Here is a 23,488-nt window from a genome sequence, read left to right as displayed (position 1 = left end):
CCATGTTCTCACTGAAAGTCCAACTTTTAGGGGCACCCGGGTGGCTCAGTCGGTTCAGCATCAAACTCTTGATTTCAGCTCAGGTCGTGATCTCAGGGTTTTGCAATCAAGCCCTGCATCAGGCTCCACGCTCAGTGTAGAGTCTGCTTGAGATTCTCTTTCTCCCTCCCTCTGCCTCTGCCCCTCCCCCTGACCTCACTCACACACTTTGTAAATAAAATCTTTAAAAAAAAAAAGAAAGTCTGACTTTTATAAAATAGAGATCCTATTTTATCAAGTCCTGTACACTCCTAAATGCATAGGAAGACCAGCTTCCGATATACCAATAAGCCCAACAATTTGAGTTCCTCTCCCAGAACCAAGAAATAATGATTTACATTTACAATACCAAATTGGAAACACTAAAGCAGTATGCTAAACTACTTAAAAACATGTCCACTCATGTGAGAAAGCAGAAAAGACAGATACCAAAATTCAAATCCCCTGACGATTTCTTCAAACCCTTTTTTGAGTTAAGCTGCAATAGTGTCTACCAAGACAGAATGAAGATGAATACACATAAAACTTCCCTGAGAATGTAGATTAATACTTCAATACAGACTTCACTAACTCAGGGAGGGAAATCCACATCAAGAGTGCACTACAGGGTAACCTGGAGGCACAGAGAACCGTTTTTACAGTGGATGGCAATGTTTAATCTGGGAACGGCATCTGAGAGGGCAGGCAAACTGAGTAAGAATGAAGGAAAGTCAGACTCTCCCACAAAGAGAAACATTTTGAAGATCACAAAGATGAGTGGAAATTTCCAGACCACGCAGACTAAGATGAGTCTTCATGATATAACGTGTCATCCCCTCCAGGAAATTAATAGTTATTAAACTGCAGCACAGACAGCTGCTTCTGAGATGAAATCAGCCTTGCAACACTAAGAAGCAGGAGGGTGAAGGTGAGTAGTTGCTAACCTTCCAAAGAAGTCAGCCCCACACAGCTTCTTCCAAACAGGTGCACTGCGCTCTACAGGGCATTTGACTCATGAAGAGCCCTGAATACTCACAAGGAAGTGTGAAGCTTGGTATGATATGACCTGAAAGCAGGTATTAATGGGCTCTTTCTCCCAGATGACCCTGCGCTGGCATATCCCTTGCTAGGAAGGGTGAGAGCAATGGTCAACCCTTTGGCCAAATGCACACAGACTGCCAAGAAAACAAAACTAGAGCAAAAATAAACACATGCACACACAAAAATCCAAGTGGATAAGAGCTATGTGTGCTATGTTGTCACCATCAAGCCCTAAGGTTTTTGCTCACCAATAATGGAACTATGAAGAAAGTCCCATCCCCTGAAAAGAATGACTTGTTTTGGCTTAATCGCTTGAACAATTCTCCTATTTTCCCTCACTTTACAAGGCACGGCTCCATGATCCTCCTTCCCCCACCCCCCAATTCCTCAAACAGATTATAAAAGCTGACAATTATGGAGGGTGTCCTATATGCCAGACACTCTTCTAAGAGCTCTATGTGGATTAATTCATTTAATCCTCACAACAACCCCGAGAGGGCAGGTGCTATTGCTGTCTCTAGGTTTCCCAGAAAGAAGAGTAAAATAGGTGAAGGCTTCTATACCTTACTTCTCTATGCTTTACTAGGGGGTTCGCAGGGGGAGTGAGGCAGAGAAGCTAGCCACCACCTGGTTCAAGCACTGGCACTTGCTTCATCTCTTGGGACCATCTCGTGAGCGGCTAAGGACTGCTGTCTGGAATGCCCAGCTCCTACCCCCATTAGTCAAAGGTTTCCCCTCAGAGTCTTTAAAATATCCCCTTGCTTCCAGGTTGTGCATGCATTGATGCCACTCGGTGTCATGCCTCCCTGGGGTGGGAGGGCAGAGGCAGGAGGCACCCGGTCTGGGCATGAGGCGACAAGCTGCCCGGCTGCACCTGCATGAAGCAAGGTGCAGGCTATACCCGGTTCCCGCAGTGCTGGCTGACATACACCCAGGACAAGCCAAGAGAATCTCATGTGCTAACTGAGAAGTTTCTGAGAGTATTATTTGAGCTCCGTTTTCACATGAGGAGACTCAGGCATAGAGAAATAATTCACGTGAGGTTATAGAAGGGACAAGGGCAAGACCAGGCGGTCTGGCTCCAGAAATGGTCTCTTAACCACTGTGCTCTCAATGATGAGCTTCGACTACGCAGAAGTCCACCGGCTGCCTCAAATGCAGCTGCCAGGCGTGAGCCACAGGAGTTGTGAAGAACTGGTTAGGAAACCAGCTGGTATTAAGAAAACAAGTATTCCAGATAATGCTCACCATTCAGTGCAAAGAGGACACAATGGGAGTGAATCCATCACTGCTGTGCCGCCAAAGAGAGAATTTAACAAAACCAATCACGGGCCTAATGCCTAAGAAAGACAGCTCATCAGAGCAGAAATAAATGAAATGGGGACTAAAAGGGCAACAGACAAGATCGAGGAAACAAAGAGCTGGCTTTTTTGAAATGATAAACAAAATAGATGAAACTTTAGCTAGATTCACCAAGAAGAAAAAGAAAGATGACTCAAATTCGGGAACGAAAGAGACTTAAAAAGAAAGGAAATAAAGGAAAAAGAAAAGAAAGAGAGAAAGAAAGAAATCTGGCTCTGCTAAAAGTTAGCAAAGAAGAAACAAAGTCATGTCCATGTTAATACCCTCGCTTTGATAACACCCCACAATAAATGGGGGCAGCCACTGAGAAAGGAGAAGATAGTGTCTTTCTCTTTGCTCCTCCTGGCATTTGAGAGGGGAAACTCCGTGGCTGACTCTGGGGTCAGAAGAGGAAGACGTACATCAGAGAACAGGAAAGTCATTGAAAACATTAACCCAACAGAAGTGGAACAACTCACTGCAAACAGGAGACCCAAATCAAAGGCACTCCAAGACTGCTGAGTACTAACAGCTTGAAGCCAAGAATTTCCCCTTGCAGAATGCATGTTTCTTAGGCTGTGAAGGATTTAGTTCTTTGAATTCAGAAATTATGATTTTTTTTTTTACAGCAAAAATCTAAACTGAACTTGTATCTTTCCTTCTCCTAACCCTAAAGTTTGAAAGGTCATAGAACAGAGAAATTCTTGAGTTGAAAAGTAAGTGAAGGTCTGGCAGCTAAGTAAGGATTGAGCTCTAATTTTGTCTACATTTCCATTAATTTAAAGTGCTAAGTTGCCTGTTTGCTTTAAAATATGTGGTTCTCCTCTTTGCAGTATCCCTTTAAATAGATTTTCCTTTGCCTGTGCCAAAAATAGCTAGAGAAGGTCCTTTGAGAATCCCATTCTTAGTCTTAAAAAAATAAATTCTCCTCCCTAGCCCATACACATAAACAGGCCTGGAAGCACTCTTCCTAACTTCTTCCAGGGACCTCTAATTTATCAGAAATAATAAATATTTCAGGAGAAAAACATAGCTGGTCAGGGAAGTGATTCTCCCAGCCCATTTCTGCTTGTTCATTAATTATGCGATCACCCAATATCTAGCCCCTCTTTTGGGATTAGCAAATAGGAGGGCCAGGTGCTGAAAATCCAAATGCCTACCCCATGGCCAGGCAGGTGGGGGGGTGGGGGACACAAAAGAGGTAGACCACACACAAGGGACAACAGGGACAGCTAGGATTTAGTGCACTGAAGAAGGCACACCCAGGGGGTTAGGGTGTGGCCTCTACCCAGTTGCAGCCAACTGTGAGCAAAGAGATCTAAATTTTTTTCAAGTAAAATCACCCCCATTAAAAATGTTAGAAATCTGTCCAAATTTTAAAAATGGCAACATGTGGAACAACAATTCCAAACAGAATGCATGTATGTACTACTCTGGCTGGACACCCTTGTTTGCAACCTCTAAGTAAGAAACAAAAGATAAAGGAAGACAGACTGCCTGTCCCGTGGGAGTTTACGACCTAGTAGGATTAAGAAGATAGACACTTGATCAACTGTCCCATAAGGTGGAATGTGATACCTGTTAAAAGGGAGAAATAAGCAAAGGCTATGGGAGCTGAGGAAAGCGAGAGCGCCCCTTGAGGCAGAAAGGATTCTTGTGGTCAATGACATCTGAGCTGGGGCTAAAGAATGAGGTAGACTTTGCCAGGCAGAGACTGGGGAGGGACCATTCCAGACAGAGGAAAATGAATTGCACAAGGTATAAAGAGGGAGTTGGAAAGAGAATGTTTGAGAAATGGTCAAGAGACTCTTCATGCTTCTACTTGACGAATATTCATTGAGTGTCTACGTGAGCCACACAGCAGGGATGCAGAGGTGATCATGAAGGGACAGAAGATGAGGCTGCTATGTGTGAGAAGGTCCAGTCCAGACAAGGTGTTAGAGGCTGTACCCTGAGTTTTATCTTCAGAGCAATGGGAAAGTTTCCTTTGAATTTTTTTTAAGCAAGGGAATCACATGTTGAGATCTGCAGTGTTCCAAGTTCCCCGGCTGCAGAGCATGCATTCTGTGGACTGGAAGGGAGCCAGAGAGAGCTGGGAGGAGGCCTTTGCAAGCAGTCTGGGAAAGAGAGAATACCAGCTTGGACTAGGGGGCTGGGGAGATGCAAGAGGTAGAAAGGGGTTAAAATCACCAGAACTATCAGTTCGGGGTAGGATTCAGTGAGTTAGAAGCCAAATGGGACTAGAGAATGTGGTCAACATGGCTCAACGGGGGTATCAGGGCACACCACCAGTGGCCCAGCAGCCAAGCAATTCTGTACCAGCAGCAGCGGGTATCTAGTGGTTACTAGAGAGAAGGAAGGTTTAGGAGCCAGGGTGTGTGGCCGAGGGAATATTGCCAGAGAAGCTCACAGGAGCTTTCCATTTTAGAAAGTGATCATCTCAAAAGCACTATTTTCTTTTAAATGTGCTTTGTAAAATTCCACAGCTATTTTGCTTGGACTAGTCTTGAGGGCAAGGAAATAACTAGCTCTTCTCATGTTCAAAAGTTTGTCACTAAATTAAATCCTAGCCTTTAGACTTGGGATGGGGGAAGAAGGAATATTAGAATATCCATAAGATATATGTTAATGCCAAGTATCCATGCCCACTTCCTTTTATTTTGACCCTCTCTTAAGAACTTCGAAGAATGCTAGTTAACCATCACGGTCCATCCTCCTTGGTGCCAAGGCCTAGCAATGACTTTCTTTATAACCACAGGCATTTGTAAATGAACCCAATTCACTCTCCTTCTGATCATTAAGGAAATATGAATACATCCTTCTTAATTGGCAGGAATGCCTGGAAGTACTCATACTCCAGTCACAGAAAGGTGTAAACAGCCAAGCCACTAGATGCTTAACTCTTGATAACTTGTGACAATGGAGTCTACATATTTTGATAAGGTCTCACTGGTATGCCAAGCATTTGGCAAATCCCAAATCATTTTACGATTTCTGCAATATACAGAATTTTGTCATTTTTACAAAGCCACAACAAGTAACAGATCATCCAAACAGACATGAGACGACTGGGTAATGAAAAGAACAATAGGAGTCAGTAAGTGGGAATGAGACTAAAGTTGATTTTGCCCTCCTCATTTCTCTCTCACCTTCCACCCCACAAATCTTAGAATTTTAGTGTATGTGTGCCCATACTCAGATGTATTCCTCTTCCCTCCCAAATTGGCTTATCTGTCCCATATGTCTTAATCGAGTTAGCACACCACATAAAGATCATTCAATAGATCTAATGCTCTCCATTGAATCTTAATTTTATCAAGACTATTTGCCGTAAGCATTAGGCACTGCCTACTCAGATCTTTTATACTGATATCCAGGCCTCCCACCAATGGCCCAGGGAAGTCCTGTTTGGTGTAAAAAATCATGGTGGCCCCATTCCCCTTGTTGGAGATTGTGTCAAACCAGTAAGATGTGATGGGAAGTCTGGAGAACTTCTGGGAAAAATATCATCAGAGCCCTTAAAAAGAGAAGCAAAGAAAAAACAATGCTTTTACTGCCTCTGGACAACCACAAATGTGCAAGGATGCAACACAACATCTTATGACACTGACCTAGACAGCACAGTGATGCTGGCTGTGAGCAACACCATAGAAATAACCTGAGTACTTCATGAGCCAAGAAATTAACCAACCCTTAGGGCTGATTCTGTGTAATGAGAAACAGATTCCTTTATTGTTTAAGCCATTTTGAATTGGATTTTCTGTTTCTTACAGCCCAGAGCATCCTAAAGGATACAATACCTCTTTGTAGAAGCAAGAAAAGGGCTCTACCACTTTCACAACATCCTAGCAATAAAGGAATAGTTACTTCAAAAAAAGAAGAGACTAAGATTGATTTCTCAATAAGTGTTTTGGGAAAACCAGCTGTGAAAAGGTATTTTTAATAGCCACTCCTGATGTATGGAGAGTCCTTTGAAATCCTCCCAATGCAGCATAAACACTGTAATAAAATGATGATGAGTCACTATGAATGGTATGTGTGGGGATATGCAACATACTTGGAGTCATAATATGTAAACATTAGGAAACTACCATGAAATTTGTCTTTATTATTCATCTACTCTTATTTCTTTCTACAATTATAATATTGGGAATTTTTTGTCTTCTCCACTCCTTTTACCTGATGAAAACGCAGAATGCAGAATCACATGATTAGAAGGGAACTCAGAAAACTGAGGTTGAGAGAGGTTGACTAATTTCCACAAGATCCCGGAGCTAGCTGGGGACCATTTTATTATTAAAAATGCTTTATGCAAAATAAAAAAAATGTTTTATGCATGATTTTAAAACAAAACCATTTGCTGAACACTCAATTTAATGCAAAGTCAAACTGTAAGGATATGGGAAATCAAAACTGGATTTTTTTTTTGATTATGAAATCTCCTTTTTGAATTCACTGCTTTGAGCTTCTTTGTCCTACTTCTATTACCTTCCTAAATCCCAATCCTTTCCACTCAAAATCATTTCTCTCTCCTAGAAAATCCCTGCATATGGCCCATTCTCTTGACCAGTTCTCAAAGGACTTTGCATCATAATTACCTGGGAAATAAACCAGACATGCAGATTCCCAAGGAGAGGCCAATTTAGTAGAGCAGGGGTGGGGTCCCCCAATATTAATTGTAAACAAACACCCCAGGTGAGTCTAGCTGTGCTTTGAGGCACATGACTCCAGATTGTATACTAGATTCCAGGATCCAAATAGAAAACATCTAATTATTATAGTAGATTTAAGCTGGAACAACAAAAATATGTGCATAGTTGCCTATAATTTTTATGTTCCCTCGGAGGTCTGAAACAAACCCAAGAGCTCTGTGATTTGGATGCACCCTGGTAATCATTTGCTTGGAGGCTTTGAGATTTTAGCCTTTTCCTCTAAGACCATTTTCCCTCTGAATGCATTTCTACTTGGGATTAAATATAAAATGTCTTAACTCTCTCTCCACAGCTAAAAGAAATCAATTTTAGAAAGTGTTTCAAAAGAGCACTTTAAAAATTGCACAATACAAAGTATCTTCTCTTTGAACCAGACGATAGAGATGCACAGGGCATACAGGATAGGTAATGAGAGCAGTGAACATGGGTTTTCCAGCAGATCTAGCCCTGAAATCAAAACTTAGGAAGGAAGTTGACCATTAAGTAAGTGGACCAGAGGAACAATAGCTCAGGCGTATCAGAGAGTAAATCTGAAACTGAGAAAACTGGAATCAGACAAACCCCTTATCCCAAGTTAACCATCCCTTCCTGGTCAATTTTAAAATAGGACAGTGCTGTAAATGAGAATATAGCATTTAAATGGAACCTTAGAACTCCTCTGGGTGCCAAAGCATTTTTTCAGAACTAAATAAATACTCCTTACTGGAATGAGCAATGCTCATTTATACCCATCTCCTCCAAGACACTTTTAATTCCGATCTTCTGAGACCAAGAACACAGCCTACTGAGAATTTAAGTCTGTGTGTTATAACATTGGCTCTGACCAAGTCACCCTATGGTCTCTATGTAGATTCCTTAAGGATTAAATGAACAAAGAAATGCCACATAACCTCATAGAATCAAAGAAAATTATTGTGATTGTGAATCAAAGACAAGACATAATGCTCCATAAATGCTATACTATAAGTATACCATAAGTAACTCAGCAACAAAGTTGATTTAAATTTGTTAGAAGGCAAAAAGTCAAGGTCACAGCTCTCACTTGCATATTCCAGTTGTACTCCTCGTTAGGTTAGGGACAAAGATGAACTGAATTTAATGGGGTTTGGAACACAGGTGGACAAGAGGGAGAAAATGAACCATCCCCCAAGAGATAAACAGGCTCAAGTGTTTAAGATCTACCTTAACAGTTTTCGATGTTTTTTAAAATCTTTTTCTCCCCCCTTTTAAGATTCCTAACAATCTCAGGGCACTTTACAAATGGGCAGATGCAGTAGTGAGTCTGCTGGATCACCGTTTACTCTTGGTCATGCTCAGTCCAGTTAAGCTCTCTTCACAATTTCACATTTTGGAAAGCCCACTGCTCTCAGCTAGTTCCGAGGCCTTCTCCTCCAGCTGCTCCCAGGAGGCTCAAAGCCTAGTGGCCATAACAGAGCAGCCATCGAGCATCTCCACACACACTTGGCCGGAGTATGTACCCAGAACTTCCTCTGTTTCAGTAAAGGCCCTTCAAATGTGCAAAGTTTTGTAACTAAGATCTAAACCAGCTTTTCTATTGAACAAATGCCGGACTGAGTTGTGTGGAATCGGCACCAAACTGTCATCTCAGAGCATCTGGAGTCACTTTTTTAACCCAGTTCTCATTATTTTAAACACACTTCATCAGGACTCTTTGACATTTTTTGGGCATTCCCCTTGTAAGCTTGCATGTCCTCTGCTATGCTTAATTGTTTCTGAACATGCAGTCCCAATACCGCATGGCAAGAAAGACATTTGACCAATAACAGAGCAATCCTTGACTCTGCCTAATTGCTTCTGACCAACATGCTAAACACACTTGCTTCTTCATAATTAAGATCTGTGGAAATCTTTATGGTAACACATATACTCTCTCTCCACAAGGCAGTATCAACATGCTTGGTAGAAATATGAAAACAAACCATCATAACCTTCCTCAGCTATCAACTTATCCCAAAGAAATGACTTAATGGCATGAGCTAAGTGTGGGTAAGGACCAAATGCATTACACATCAATCAGTTCCATAGAACGTACGGCTTAACAGTTTAAGTTAACTGTTACATTCTGTCCTTTTTTTATACTCCAGTCTCCAATCAAGAACATTCATCCAAGTCAATGGAAGGTTAGAAGGTACATATATGTAGTCACTGACACAGCAAGGGAAGTCAGGAAGGCCATTCCCAAAACGGTCCAGCAATAGTAAATAAACAAAAATTCAAAACCATTCCAAGAGTAAATATTCTTTGCAGGACAATCAGGCCCCATGCTGAATGCCTTGCTTATCTCAGAGGGCAAGCAGGCATTTGTCAAAGATAGTTTCTTTATTCCCTAGGCTTTAACACAGGTAACTTTTAAAAGCATTGACACTGTAGATAAATAAAGGGGCCCCTACTATCCAAATCTGACTGATGAAGAAATTAAGGTCCATGGCTCGTCCAGGGCTCACTGAGTGGCTTGTTAAGAACACAGTCAACTCTAGAACCCAGGCCTCTTTCCTACAAATCCCAGGTCGGTAAACCCACAACATATTCCTATTTGTCTCTGATCATCAAAAGAACACACAACTCCTGAAAACTGGGCTTAGTGACCTGGTTATCAAGGAGGACATATTCCTGTTTGCCCTTGGTCATCACAAGAGCAAAAGCCCCCTGAAATCTCTGCCAGGTGGCCTGGTATCTTGGGCGCTTCCCCAGCCTCCTCTGTAAGGAGTGTGGCATTTACTGCTGTTACCCACTGCAGTTAACATTTCACACATTTCTTTCCTAAGCCTCCAGCACTCCTGATGCAATAGTGGGAGAGGGAAACCTGAGCAGAACCGAGACCAGCTTTAATGCTAAGACATGAACTTTCCAGGAGTGAGAAGAGGGTAGCATTCAGTCTTAAACCTACTTTGCCAAGTGGTTCATAAGCAGCTGTAACATCTGCCTATTTTTCTCTGGGAGCCGATGAACAAGGCTGTGGATTTCAGAGACCCGAGACTCCTGGTTTTCCAACTCTGCAAAGGAAGGAAGAAGGTAATATTTGATCAGTGTCACAGCCAAATCAGATTACAAAACAAAATCAAAGGAAACCAAAGGTTGGGCACTAACAGAGGATTTCTCAAAGGTTTAAGAGCCTGTTCTATGGACTCATGGCTAGATCTAGAAGTGTTTTAAATGGTACTTTCTGTAACAGTTCATTAAAAAAAATGACTGTCAAAAAATTCAAGCCAAAATGATGACGGGAAGAAATGGAGCCAGTCAACTGCACGCTCAGAGCAGACAGAAACTTGGGAGCAGCCGGCTTCCTAGAACAACGGTTTCATTTCAAGGAAGGAAGGAACTTTATGGGCACTTATCAAATGATAAACAAATTGTACATGAACAACATTACAAGGGTCTCAAATATCAAAACAACGTCTCAAGACAGCATCCAACAAATCAAAGGCAATGTCCAGTCATTCTCAAATCATGTGACACCCAACCAGCCTGGCGGAAGAAAGAAATGGCTGATAAAATATGTAAATCTTTCCGCCCACCTGCCACCTCAATCAAACCCTGCCATGGCTTGGTTGAATTTGGGTAAGTGGCTTCACTTTCCTGGGAGATAGACTGAGAGTGCTCACCACACCTATTTTTAGGACTGATGTGAGGTTTAATTAGAGAATGGTTGCTATGGGTTTGGAATTTCTCTGAGAAAGAAATCACATAAACACGATCTTCACTCCCAGCTTTCTCTCAAGTGTTTCTCCTTCCTCTTTTAAGGAGACAACTCTGAGAAGATAAGGCCACCAGAACATTAGGTACTACTAAATTGGGCCAGTAGTAGCTACCAGGACAAACAAACTTTGAAGGCTTAAAGGAAGCAGGGAGAGGCACAGAGACTATTGACATAATAGCACTGTGGAGATTCATGCCAGATTTAAATCTGATAGAGAATCTTACTGCCCCTTACAGGAGGCCTACCCCACGTAGACAGATTCCAGTATACTTAGGGTAGCTTGCACCTAATCCCTATGTATTTTAATACCAGTAATATGACGCAAGGGACCTGGATGATATAGCTGAAGAATGATCATAAGCTGTAAATGGAAGCCATGATGGAAAAAGGACTAGGAAGTTATATAAATGGTGTCACATTCAAGGAAACACTTCCAATGCTCAATTTAGGTAATGTGCAAAGTCTGATTCATTCTGCAAAATGCTACTCCAGGGCTGGGAAAAAACCCAAGGAATTAGAACTCCAATAATCAAAATTAGAAAGGCAAACTTGCTTTTCTTTCCTCCCCCCACCCCAAAAACACACTTCTGAAGTTTTTCTCTTCTACTGTAAATTCAATATGGCAGCAGGGCCTTTGACAATTCCAGTTTGGTTTTGTTTCTATTTTGTGTCCATTTCGTGAGCACTGTGTGTAGGTATTTACATGCAAAATACAAAGGGTAGAAAGTATTTATTTTGGGATACTTACTGCTCTTTGAAATAGAAAAATGTATTCCTTTCCCCCTTAAAACTGGCAAAAAAAAAAAAAAAAAACACCACCTACTTGCTGCTTTGATGAAACTTCTTTGAAACTGGTACATCATGAGTGGTCCTGGAAGCATTCTGGGATAAAAGGATATAAACCAGTCAGCTTAATAAAAACAAACAGACTCTAAATAACAGCGTAGACGCTGCCCAACTATATACAGACTAAGATCAAGGGACACAAGAGCAACTCAACTTAGTCCAACTGAGTTTCCCGTTTGAAAGGGTCCTGAGATTTCCCGCGACATTTTCATGCTCTTTCTTCTTTAAGGGAATGGATACAACTACGTTTCCTAGTTACAACTAGGAAAGTGCTAATGTGAAAGTCTAGCACAAACCAAGAGATTTCCTTTTCAGTCAGTGACTCACCCTTTGACAAGAGCATTTTAAGATGTGTCTGAGAAAAAGGCAACTAACTAAACATTTGTAATTACCTGTGCTTTAAACTCCTATCTTCCCAGCAGCTTGTTATCAGAATCAGTTCATCTGGAAACACTATGGGAGACTTCTGTGTTTTTGTGGCAAATTCACTAGCGAGTGTTGCTCCAGTTCTAGCCCAATGTTAGGGCTAGAATCCCTAACATTAAGCACGATATAATCAAATTTTATCTAGTTTTTAAAAAATATGTTTTATACTTAATGTTTGTTAGCTAATCAATATCAACAGGCACAAATTAAGTGCTAAATACAAACCTCTGTGGTATGGTTTTGTGTAAACTGCAGTGATAGTATATGTGCTATGAATGTTTAATCAATATGTTTAATGAGTGTGTTTAACTATAAACTTCAGATTTTTTCTGACAGTCCAAATAATAACCTTCGCAACAGACTATAAATTATTCTTGGCTCAGGTTTTATTTTATTCTCATCAGAACCCCTAATTTAACTCTTGATCATCACTTGCATTACATCTTACTCTTCAAGATCCTTCTATCAATTCCCCAATAGCCAATAAAACCTGCATTACCAATTCTTTTTCTGGGGCTTTCTTCCTCCTTTGTTTTTGAGCCAAGTGAATCTTCACAAAACCTGAACAAATGCTTATGCAATTCATGAGTATAGCTTTCCTCCTGGTTTGAGACTGGACCCTCACCTACTCTTCAAGTTCAGGATAAGTTTCAGTCACTTCATGAAACTGATACGGAGGCAGCTAGAATCACCCACTCCCTAATAACCAAGGGAGGGACAGAAAATAGGAGTCATATCATGTACATTGTTACAAGAGAAAGAGTCTCTTCTCCAATAAAATAACATTTTCCTATATAAGGAGAAGGAGTAAAAAAGGACATCCAATAAATTCTCATATTTAAAGGACCAATATCAGCAATATAGTCTATGTGTGCAATGCACAAAATCATCAAAATACATAGGATATGTATGTAATCATGCATTTCAACAGAATGAGATACGTAGTTCCTTGTTTTCTTACTAGAGTATTTGGGGATTTAAGGAAATACTGTATTTTAGGTTCTGTAAGGCTAATTATCATAGTAACTTCTCATAAAGAACAAAGCTTCTTGAATCACTCATGGCATCCCTGCAAATGGCAACCCATCAAGGATGGATGACTTACAATTGGTTTGACCAGCTGAGCTAATTGCACCCACACATAAGCTGTTTCCATATCCAAACACCCACCCAACAGCTCTCTGGAGGCTGGAAATAAAACTGCTTTCTTCCTGATTGCATGGTAACAAGCTGGCACCCTGCCCTGCAAATGGAAAGTCCCTACCTTAGGTAGGTCTTCAAAGCACTAGTGATCGTCTTTATCTCCCATTCAGCACAGATATCGGTCTCTGTTTCAGAAGCTGTTTTGGGGTCTAAAAAGAAGAAAAGGCAATGTGTAAACAAGAGCAGAAAATACAGCTAAAAGAAGAAGCACAGTACATAAAAGCATTCAGCCTCTCTATTAACCAAAGAAATCCAAATTAAAACAAAAACAACACCCATTTTTTTGCTGGTTCAGTTAAGAATATGGTTAAAAATCAAAATATCTATTGCTGGCAAAAATGCAGTGAAATTGATCCTCTCTTAAACTGCTGGACACAGAAGAGATAAAATGCAACAGTTTTGAAAAGCAATTTGGCAATATGTATCAAGAGACATAAAAATGTTTATACCCTTTGAAGCAGTAATCCCACTTCTCACAATCTAGCCTCAGAAAATAAAATAAAGCAAGACAAAAGTTACATACCCCAGGAACGTTTAATACAGACTAATTCTTTGTAACAGCAGAAAAAATTTAAAAGGAGATAACCTAAATGTCCAATGATGGAAGAATGATTAATACTGGGATGGCTCCCTGATAGAAAATTGTATTGCATTTACATGATAATGCTGACTATGTAACAATATGGAAAATGCCTGGATTATCATGCAATGTCAAGCAAAAACACCCAAACAAACCAAGATTTGAAAGTTTGTGAGAAACTTGAACAAAGGCTGAAAGGAAATACTCTAAAATTAAAATAGTGGTTGTGTTAGAGGGGGAGAACTGTTGTTTCTATATTTTCTGAACTATGACTTGATTCCATTACTTTTATATGTACTTTGAAAAATTGCCTTAAGCCAAGAAGTGCAATGGGGACCGCCATAATTACGCTGGCTCCTTATCATTCCTTCTTTTGTCTCCTCTTGTGTGGACTTGTCGACAAATGTGTGCATTTTAAATATACATGTATTATAAAGGAAGAGATCACTCTTAGAGTTAGTCTTCCTGGGCAGCACACAGTCCCATCTCACCAATGACGAGGTGGTCAGAAGTGAAATCTTTCAGCACAGTGAAGACAGAATCCAGCTTTCTCACACGCAAGACTAGTGATTTGCCTCCCAGCTCTTACTCCCATTTCTTTCTGTTACAGCACCTCATGTTCGGTAGGGCTGCCCCCTTCTCCCATTCCTATAGCACATGCTTGGAGGCAGGCTCCATGCTTCTAGGGTTGGGAAATGAGAGTCAGACAGACCAAATCAAAGCACAGCATCTCTCTGACTCCATGGCTGGTTCAGAGAGAATCCAAGACCTAAGCCAGTTGGATCAGAGGGAACTTCAGGACCTTTCTAGGAGACAGGGGAAAGGCTCTCTGCTATTTCCTTTTGGGTTTGTACCTGGAAGGTTATCCAACAGTCCTATGTGTCACCACCTAGAGCCCAAGAGTGAAGTCTGACAGACAAACACAGAGATGAGAGAAGCAGAGAGAGCTTGATGATATGGGTTGAGCCCTCGTATCTCGCCCTTCCTTTTTAATCACGCGAGCCAATAAATTCCCTTTGTCCTCAAGCAAGGTGAGGTCAGGTTTTCTGTTTTTTACAATCCAAAGAGAACTATATGATACAGCAGGTAAACAGAAACAACCACTGGACTCTTTCTGGACGGTCTCAAAGAAAAAAAGAGGTTCCTCCTACAGAGTCAACACCTTTTCAGCTGGAAAGGAAGAATGAGTCACAAGTGGGCACAATATATTTTCTATTTATTAGGAAAGAACCCACTTTCATTCAAGCAGGAAGAGTCCAAATAATCATGAGTGGATTAAGGATTTAGGCTCTAATCCCCAGGTAAGGGCACAAATGCAGTTGATACCTACTGCTCTCAGCATGTTCCCCGATACATTTAATTTTTTTTTAAGATTTATTTATTTATTTTAGGGGAGGGGCAAAGGGAGAAAGAAACTTAAGCAGACTCTGTGCTGAGCATGGAGCCTACACGGGCCTTGATCTCACAACCTGAGCTGAAACCAAGAGTCGGATGCTTAACCACTGCGCCACTCAGGCATCCCCCTGCCTGATACATACTAGATGAGCCAGAAAAGGCCCCAGCTCACAAAATGCTTGGTTCCTAAAGGCAGCACGTGTATGTGTTTGCAGGTGACGCTGGGCATGAATGAAATCTGTCTTGTCACATGAAACAAACAATGAACAACCTAAAGAGAGTGATTTTATTTCTAGGGTCACAGAATAGAGTTCCATCACAGCAAATTTCTGAAAAGTCAACCACACAGTGATTCTCCAAATGACCAAAATCTCTGCTGCTTTAATTCTTTTCTTGTTTTGTCATCTCTCATTCCCTTAATGGTTTCTTCCTACGGAAAAGTATGTACCAAAAAACTTTGCTTAGCATGACTTTTTCCCCTCCCCAACCCGAGACACATGGAGAGCTGCCATAGTGCATGGTTCCTGGATGCGAGACAACTGTTACTGTACATTTTTCTGAGGAACAAACCAAGTTCTACCCAAGAAAGAGTGAGCACGACACTAAACAAGCAGTTGGCAGGTCTGGGAGTTATGAACTGTTCCACGGACCACATTTAGCAAACTAATGATTAGCTTCCATTTATTCGGGCTCTGTAACCATAGGAATATTGTGTAACATTACCGAGAGGAGAGTCAGATTACAGCCCTGCTAAAGGGCTTTTTATAGTACCGATGAGGCAAGGCTCAGAACTTGAGCACGCCCATTTTAATTCGTTTAATATCCAAACTAAATTGAATACAGCCTCCCAAACCACCTAATTTTCAGAAAGTGCTGCCGATTTCCATACCTCCCTTACCGATGCTCCCCCTCACTTAGAGAAGCTTCCTGGTGGCACCCAAATATAATGCAAAGACATAATTACAATTATCCTCTGAACGCAGTACATTTCTCTCCACCAAGTCACCTGACCATTGCATTGCACTGTAAAACGGACCTAAGCTAGAGGATCAAGCCAACGTACAGAAAGGCAGCCTGTGGGTAAAGTGAAATGAATATATTTCTTCATGAATCTACTCCCACATGAGTTTGGAAAAATAGGAGACAGACTGGAAGCAGTGGTTACAAGGGGGAATAGTCTCAGAAATATCACAATGATCAGATGGATCAGCAAGATCCATCTAGTCCAGAACTGTGCTGCTGATGAAAACATGACAGACATTCTAGAGGAAATGATCAGGACCAGCCACCTACGTACGCCTAAATTTCCTAAGAATACATTATAATTGTATGCAAATTAATTTTTTCTCTTTAACTGAGAAAATAATATGTGCACATGGCAAAAAAAATATTAAAACAAGTAGATAAACATTAAAAGGTAAACCTTTCCTATGCTAGAGGCAACTATTAATAACAGTTCTGTGTATGTGTATGCTATCTCTAACAGCGTATGCAAACTAAGCACATAAATACATACAGCTTTTGAAAAACATAAACACAAGTACACTATACATGTCATTTTGTGCACTGCTATTTTCATTTAACAGTATCTTGAGAAAGTGTTCCACATGAGCACACATATTTATCTACCTCACAGTAGTACTTCACTGTACCATAATGTCCCCATTAGTGGAAATTAGGTTATTTCCTGAGTTTTGCTCTGATAAACAATGATATAAACTACTGTTTCCTTGTACATGTCTTACCTATAGAAAAAAATCCCTCAAAGTAAAATTCCCAGTTCGAAAAGTACACGCATTTTTAATTATGAAAGATATTCCTCAACTACCCCTCAGAGGTTGTACCATTACATTTGAGAGTGACTCTTTCCCCAAATCCTTGACAATTTTCAAAACTTTGATCTTAGCCAATCTGAGAGTTGAAAAAAAGTCCTGTTTTTAATTTGCCCTTTCTTTAATGAGGAGGAAGGTGGAGAATCCTCTCCTATGTGCCAAATTTATGAAGTATAATCACCCTTTTTAAGCATGTGTGCTTAAATTTTGGATTTTGGACAAATGTGCCAAGTCATATAACACCCATAGTCAAGATAAAAGTCATATCCATCACCACGAAAATCCCCCTGTGCCCCTGTACAATCAATCATCTCCTTCTACCTCCAGACCCTGGCAACCACTGTCACAAAGCAAATACTTAGTTTGATCCTTTTATTACTGGATAGAATCAATTTTATGGATATCCCACAATTTGTCGAACCATTCATCAGGTGATGGACATGTGGGTTGTTTCCAATTTTTTACTGTTATGAATAAAGCTGGTATAAATATTTACATACAGATTTTTATATGGACTAAAGTTTCATCTCTTGGGTCACTTCCTAGGAGTGGAACTGGGTAAAAATATGTAGAATAGGTCACAGAGTAAGTATGGTTAACTTTATGAGAAATTGCTAAATTGTTTTCCAAAACAGTTGGGTCATTTTGATTTCCCACAGCAACCTGAGAGCTCTAGTTGCTTCATATCTTCATCAACACATGATATGGTCAGGTGTCTAATTTTGAAATTTTAGCTGTTCCAGTAGACATGAAGAAATTTTTTCTAAAATTTGCTTTTCTTTAATGACTCACGATTTTGCTCATCTTTTCATGTACTTTTTGTCCATCTGTGTATCTTCTCTGGTAAACTATTCAAATCTTTTACCCATTTTAAAACTGAGTTGGTTTTGTTCTTATTACTGAATTACTTGAGTTATTTTTAATATATTCTGGATACAATTCATTCATTTATCAGATACATGTCTTGCAAAAGATTTCTCATCTGCAGCTCTCAATTTCTTTTTCTTAGTAACTTTTAAAGAGTACAAGTTTTTTATTTGGATAAAGGTTAGTTTATCAGGTTTTTCTTTTATGTTTCCTCCTTTTTATAGTCTACTTAAGACATCTTTTCTAAATAAAGGTCACCAAAATTTTCTAAGTTTTCTTCTATAAGTTTTATAGTTTCAGCTCTTAGGTTTAGGAATATAATCCACTTTGAGTTAATTTTTAGATATAGTTTAAGATAAAGATGGAATTTTTCCCATATAGATGTCCAACTGTACATCTGTTGAAACGACCGTCCTTTCCCTCACAGAACTATGGTGACACTTTTATCAAAGATCAACTGACCATATATGTGTGGGTCTTATTTCTAGATGCTCTTGTCTGTTCCACTCATCTTATGTCATTCCTTAGGAAATACCATGTGATCTTTTCCTTCTGTAAATGTTAGTTGTATTTTCTTTACTGTCTTTTTTTAAAAAAGATTTTATTTATTTGAGAGAGAGAAAAAGAGGGAGAGAACACAAGTAGGGGGGAAGAGCAGACAGAGAAGGAGAAACAGGTTCCCGGTTGAGCAGGGAGCCCAACACGGGACTCAATCCCAGGACCCTGGGATCATGACCTGAACAGAAGGTGGATGCTTAATTGACTGAGCCACCCAGGCACCCCATTCTTTACTGTCTTCAAAATCTTCTTGAGTCTTTCACATTCTCCATCTCCATAACATCTTTGAGGAAGAAGTTTATAAATAAATATCATCCACTATGTAAATTAGACTTTTCATTTACCCTATTTTCAAGACTAGATTTAATTTCATAAGCAATTTAATTTATTTTATAAATTTTATATTTATATAAATATATTTTATATTTTACATTTATATATATAATTTATATATTTTTATATATAATTTAATTTAATAGCAATTTCATAAGCAAATTTGTATTTTCTGATTATAAAAGTCATCCATCTTAATACTTTGCATCACATCCCCTATCTAAGTGCCTAAGAATCCAGAGTATCCATAGCCACTTCTGTACGGACATCTGAAAGCTCTTACTGTGTCAAATCCCTGGTCTTATGAGAACTTGCTCGTAGCATTCCAATAAGCAAAAGTGATGGTAGGATGTGCAGAGAGGAAGGTGAGCTTACATCCAGGCTCTCCATTCCCTGAGAACTCAGGATTGTGGTTAACAGCAACCTTGCTAGCTCCAAGAAGGATCAATCAATCCTTCATCCCAACAGTCTATCATGTCCCAGTCCTGCACCATCTGTCTGTTCCCTTTCACTGGTGGATGAAATTGGAAGTTAATGAATTGCATGGCACTGATGCTTCCATGAGGCTAGCTATAGTCTTCAAATGTGGGGCTGTTTCCACTCATGAGTAAACAAGCCTTCAGATCTAAGAAGTTGTCATGAAGAACGACATAGAGAATCCTATTACTTTAGGATTTCTTCTGAAAGAATCTCTGCTTGCTTTATTTATGCTATGCTGTATGAGAATGTGAGAAAAGAAGGGCACAGATAAAAGACAAATATTCAAGGCTTCAGAGGAGTAAGGAAGGATACCTCATGGTGGGATCAGAGATCAGTGGGTGAGGCATGCTATTGTAATTTGGTGCTTTAAAGCCTTGCAGTCTAATACCTTCCAGGTATTCTCTGTAGCACTAACCTCGCTTTAAACATGAATTTTTTAATTCAAAAAAAAAAAAAGTTACAAGATGACAAAAAATAGCAACATGGAATTTGTACTTTTTCACCACCATGGTGAAATACTAATAAAGATGCACAAAAAAAGAGAAATGAAGTTTCAAAAGCACAATAAGGTTCACAGTCAACATTTTGCCTGTCACCAGAAGAATATCCACCAGGCAGAACTTGGTGAAGCCCTGAGGAAAATCCACTTGCAGGAACCATGTGGTAGGCAATGGCCCTCTGCTCACCCTAAACCATAGCCCAAGACACCCCAGGGAGCATCACTGCACTTCCCCCACCCCACCCAAGCACAAAGAGGGGAAGGTACTTTCAGGAGTAGCCAGAATTGTCCTGAGATCAAAATTCAGGCAGTGAAATTAGACTGGGGACAGCAGTGTAGGGATATCCCTTTATATCAAGGGAAATGAATTCAGAAAGGAGAAAGTCCTAGAAGAAAGATGTGAGTGACAGCCAAGAACCACAGCATACTTCTGATTAACCAGGAATAAAATTTACTTCTCCCAGAACCATGACCAGCAGAATCAGGAGAAATCTATTTAGGCTTATAGGTCCACACTAAAACAAAGATTTTAAAATACCAGAAAGTTGGATGGATTCACATATACCAGCCCCCCAATACATGTGACAGAATGATTCTAATAGCTTTCAGGAAAATAGCAGTAGAACAAGGAGAACCTAGCCACAGTGAATTTAATGGCAAAGATTTATAAACTTCTCTGTGTTCAGGTTTGATTAAAAATATTAAAAAGCTGATGAAACACTTGGCATAAAATATGAAGACCAAAGCACTCTAACAAAATTTCAGAAAGCACCTGTTCTGTACTATAAATGAAATTCAGAAAACTAATGGATAATGTGAAATAAGGCATCAAAGTAAGAAGACACAGACTGAAATAATAAAGGTCATGGCTGAAAAGTATAAATGAAAACAGCTAAATATGTTAGTAAAGACACAAAAAACTCAATTAGAAAATTAAGGTTTGCATTATAAACAGATAAAAAAACTCAACCTAAAAGAAATTTAAATAAATAACATGGATATGGGGTACAAGTTTGAGAATTTTTGCTAACATACAAAGAATCAGGAGAAAAAATTTGAAAATGTAAAAAATGAAGAAAACTTCTTTTTAATGATTGAGAATTGCAGAATAACAGAGAATTTGTTTTCCTTTGGAAAAACATATGTAAAAACTCCATCAACAGACCCTAAAATGTATAAAAGAATGATTATATAGTGATACTAAAAAGTAGTAGAAGGGGAGAAATTTTCTTATTAAATGGTTATTGGTCCATCAGATAAGTATTCAAGGAAAAGGAGAGTCAGTTTCCATCAAATATTCTTGATGGGATGTAAAGAAAACAAAAAGGTTTTGTAATCCTAGATGGAGAAGGTCTTTTAAGGCATAATTCAGCTAAGAAAAGGACTGATTTCATAAAAGACTAGACTTTGTAAAAATTTAAAATATTCATAAAACAAAAACAAACGTACCACAAATAAAGTTCAAGATAAATGACAAAATACAAAAAAATACTGGTAACATAGCCTCCACATCTAAAAGATTCTTACCATCAGAAGATGAATGCACCAATAGAAAAACAGTCTAAGAACACAAAATCAGGCAATTCAGGAGAGAAGAAAAATAAATCAGTAAGAAACACAGAGAGAATGTCCAACTTCACCCAGAACTACAGAAATGCAAAGTTAAATAAAAAAGAGATACATTAAAAATATATTTGTAACTTATATGCAAAAAAAAGTAATAAAGAGTATGGCAAGGATGTGAGGTAACGGGCACTCCACAAACCACTGACAGCAGATATGTGGTATCAATCATGGGCCTTGAAAACATGTACATACCATGGCCCAGCAATTCAACATCTTAAAACAAACCCTAGGGAAATCATTCAATATGCATATATAACTTAAAAATAACAACAGCCGGGTGCCTGGGTGGCTCAGTTGGTTAAGCGACTGCCTTCGGCTCGGGTCATGATCCTGGAGTCCCGGGATTGAGTCCCGCATCGGGCTCCCTGCTCAGCAGGGAGTCTGCTTCTCCCTCTGACCCTCTTCCCTCTCGTGCTCTCTCTCTATCTCATTTTCTCTCTCAAATAAATAAAATCTTAAAAAAAAAATAACAACAGCCAACATTTATTTACTAACATGCAGAGGCTTTCAGACTCAGCAACCCATAAGCATCTTCCCTTTAACCCTCATGTTATTACAGAAGCAGGAGTTATTACAGATGATGAGACAAGACTAGACATGTTTAAATAATTTGTGTAAAGTCAAATGGATAAGCAGTGGAAATGCAACTTGTCTAACTCCAAAATGCATACTTTTAAACTTTGCATCCCCTATGGGGATGTTTGCCTGAGTGCTTTCTAGAATGACGAATTGCAATCAGTCTGTATCCAAGAATAAGGGATTGATTAAAAAGTTGGATCTACACAATACATGGCCGAAAAAAAAGAAAATCACACTCTAGAACTTGAATGACATAAGAAAATAGACTGTAGTGTTACATGAGAAAAAAAACTATTAAAAAGCAATATATATGCACGGTGTGATTCCACCTTTATAAACATTTTATATTATAGAATATATTTTAATGGTATGATAAAATGGTCAGTAAAGGTTATCTCTGGTCTGCAAGACTTTTCTTCTTTCCACTTTTTGTATTTCTCCAAATTTGCTATAATCACTACTCACAACCTTTGATCAGAAAAAATGTTATTTAAAAATTAACATAAAGATGTACAGGAAGAAAAACAGATGTAGTGAACAAATCAGCATACAGATGATTTGTATTAAAAATGAGCTAAAATTTAGAAAAATTTATCTTAACATTCAGGGGACAGGAAAAACAATAATACACACATGGAAGACACTATTTCTAGGAATCTGCAAGTGTTCCTGAGACCTTTTCACTCTTCACAGACTAAAGACTCCCACTGCTAGGAGGAAGAGTATTAAGGGTAGCTTTTGGTAGGACACTAGCACCAGGCTACACCACATGTACTAACAGATAATTCTAGCAAGCTTTCTTAAAGAATTCTAATCAATAGAAGGAAAAAGTTCTTAAAGCACTGGTTCTATTTTTTTTTAAGATTTTATTTATTTATTTATTTGACAGAGAGAGAGAGAGAGAGAGCACATGCACTCAAGCAAGCAGAACGGCAGTCAGAGGGAGAGGGAGAAGGTTCCCCGCTGAGTTAGGGAGACGGACATGGGGCTCGATCCCAGTACCCTGGGATCATAACCTGACCCGAAGGCAGATGCAGAGTGTGAACTGAGCCACCCAGGCATCCTTCAAAGCTCTGGCTCTTAAGATTCCTCTTCTAATCTCAAGTCCTCTAATGTACTGAAAGCATACAAAGTAAACTCAAAGTGATCAAAAGAAGTCTCTGGTTTTACTTAATTCTAATCCATACTTTCAATATTAAAAATTCACTACTCTACTTCTGAGAGCCTCTGTAAAATAGTCCATATCCTACCCATTGCCTAGCACCTAAAAGGGCATCCAATCGATACAGAATAAAGCAATAGTAAATGAATGGTTCACACTCAGCCCAACCATCTCAGGGAGAGGTTTTGCAGTGTAGGAGCCTTATTTATTCTACACTCTTGGCTAACCCAGCCTAGCACCAATACCAGGAACTGATGAAAAGGGCAGCATGT

The 23,488-nt window shown here is 39.5% G+C and overlaps 1 protein-coding gene across 10 annotated transcripts in view; it reads right to left on the bottom strand.

Moving 5' to 3' along the window:
• The window catches only part of ARHGAP26 (Rho GTPase activating protein 26), a 449,937-nt gene that overhangs the window by 149,230 nt on the left and 277,219 nt on the right, over positions 1 to 23,488 (bottom strand). For all 10 annotated transcript variants that reach the window (XM_035727446.1, XM_035727450.1, XM_035727448.1 and 7 more), the window contains exons 15-17: positions 13,367 to 13,454; positions 11,654 to 11,712; positions 10,021 to 10,126 (exon numbers count right to left, since the gene is read on the bottom strand). In XM_035727446.1, coding sequence (XP_035583339.1) covers positions 10,021 to 10,126; positions 11,654 to 11,712; positions 13,367 to 13,454 — 253 coding nt within the window. The remainder of the gene's footprint in view (positions 1 to 10,020; positions 10,127 to 11,653; positions 11,713 to 13,366; positions 13,455 to 23,488) is intronic.

The sequence above is a fragment of the Zalophus californianus genome, chromosome 5 (genome assembly GCF_009762305.2).
Source record: "Zalophus californianus isolate mZalCal1 chromosome 5, mZalCal1.pri.v2, whole genome shotgun sequence".
NCBI lineage: Eukaryota > Metazoa > Chordata > Mammalia > Carnivora > Otariidae > Zalophus > Zalophus californianus.
Note: the sequence above shows the minus strand (reverse complement) of the source record. Positions and strands in the feature narration are given on the sequence as shown.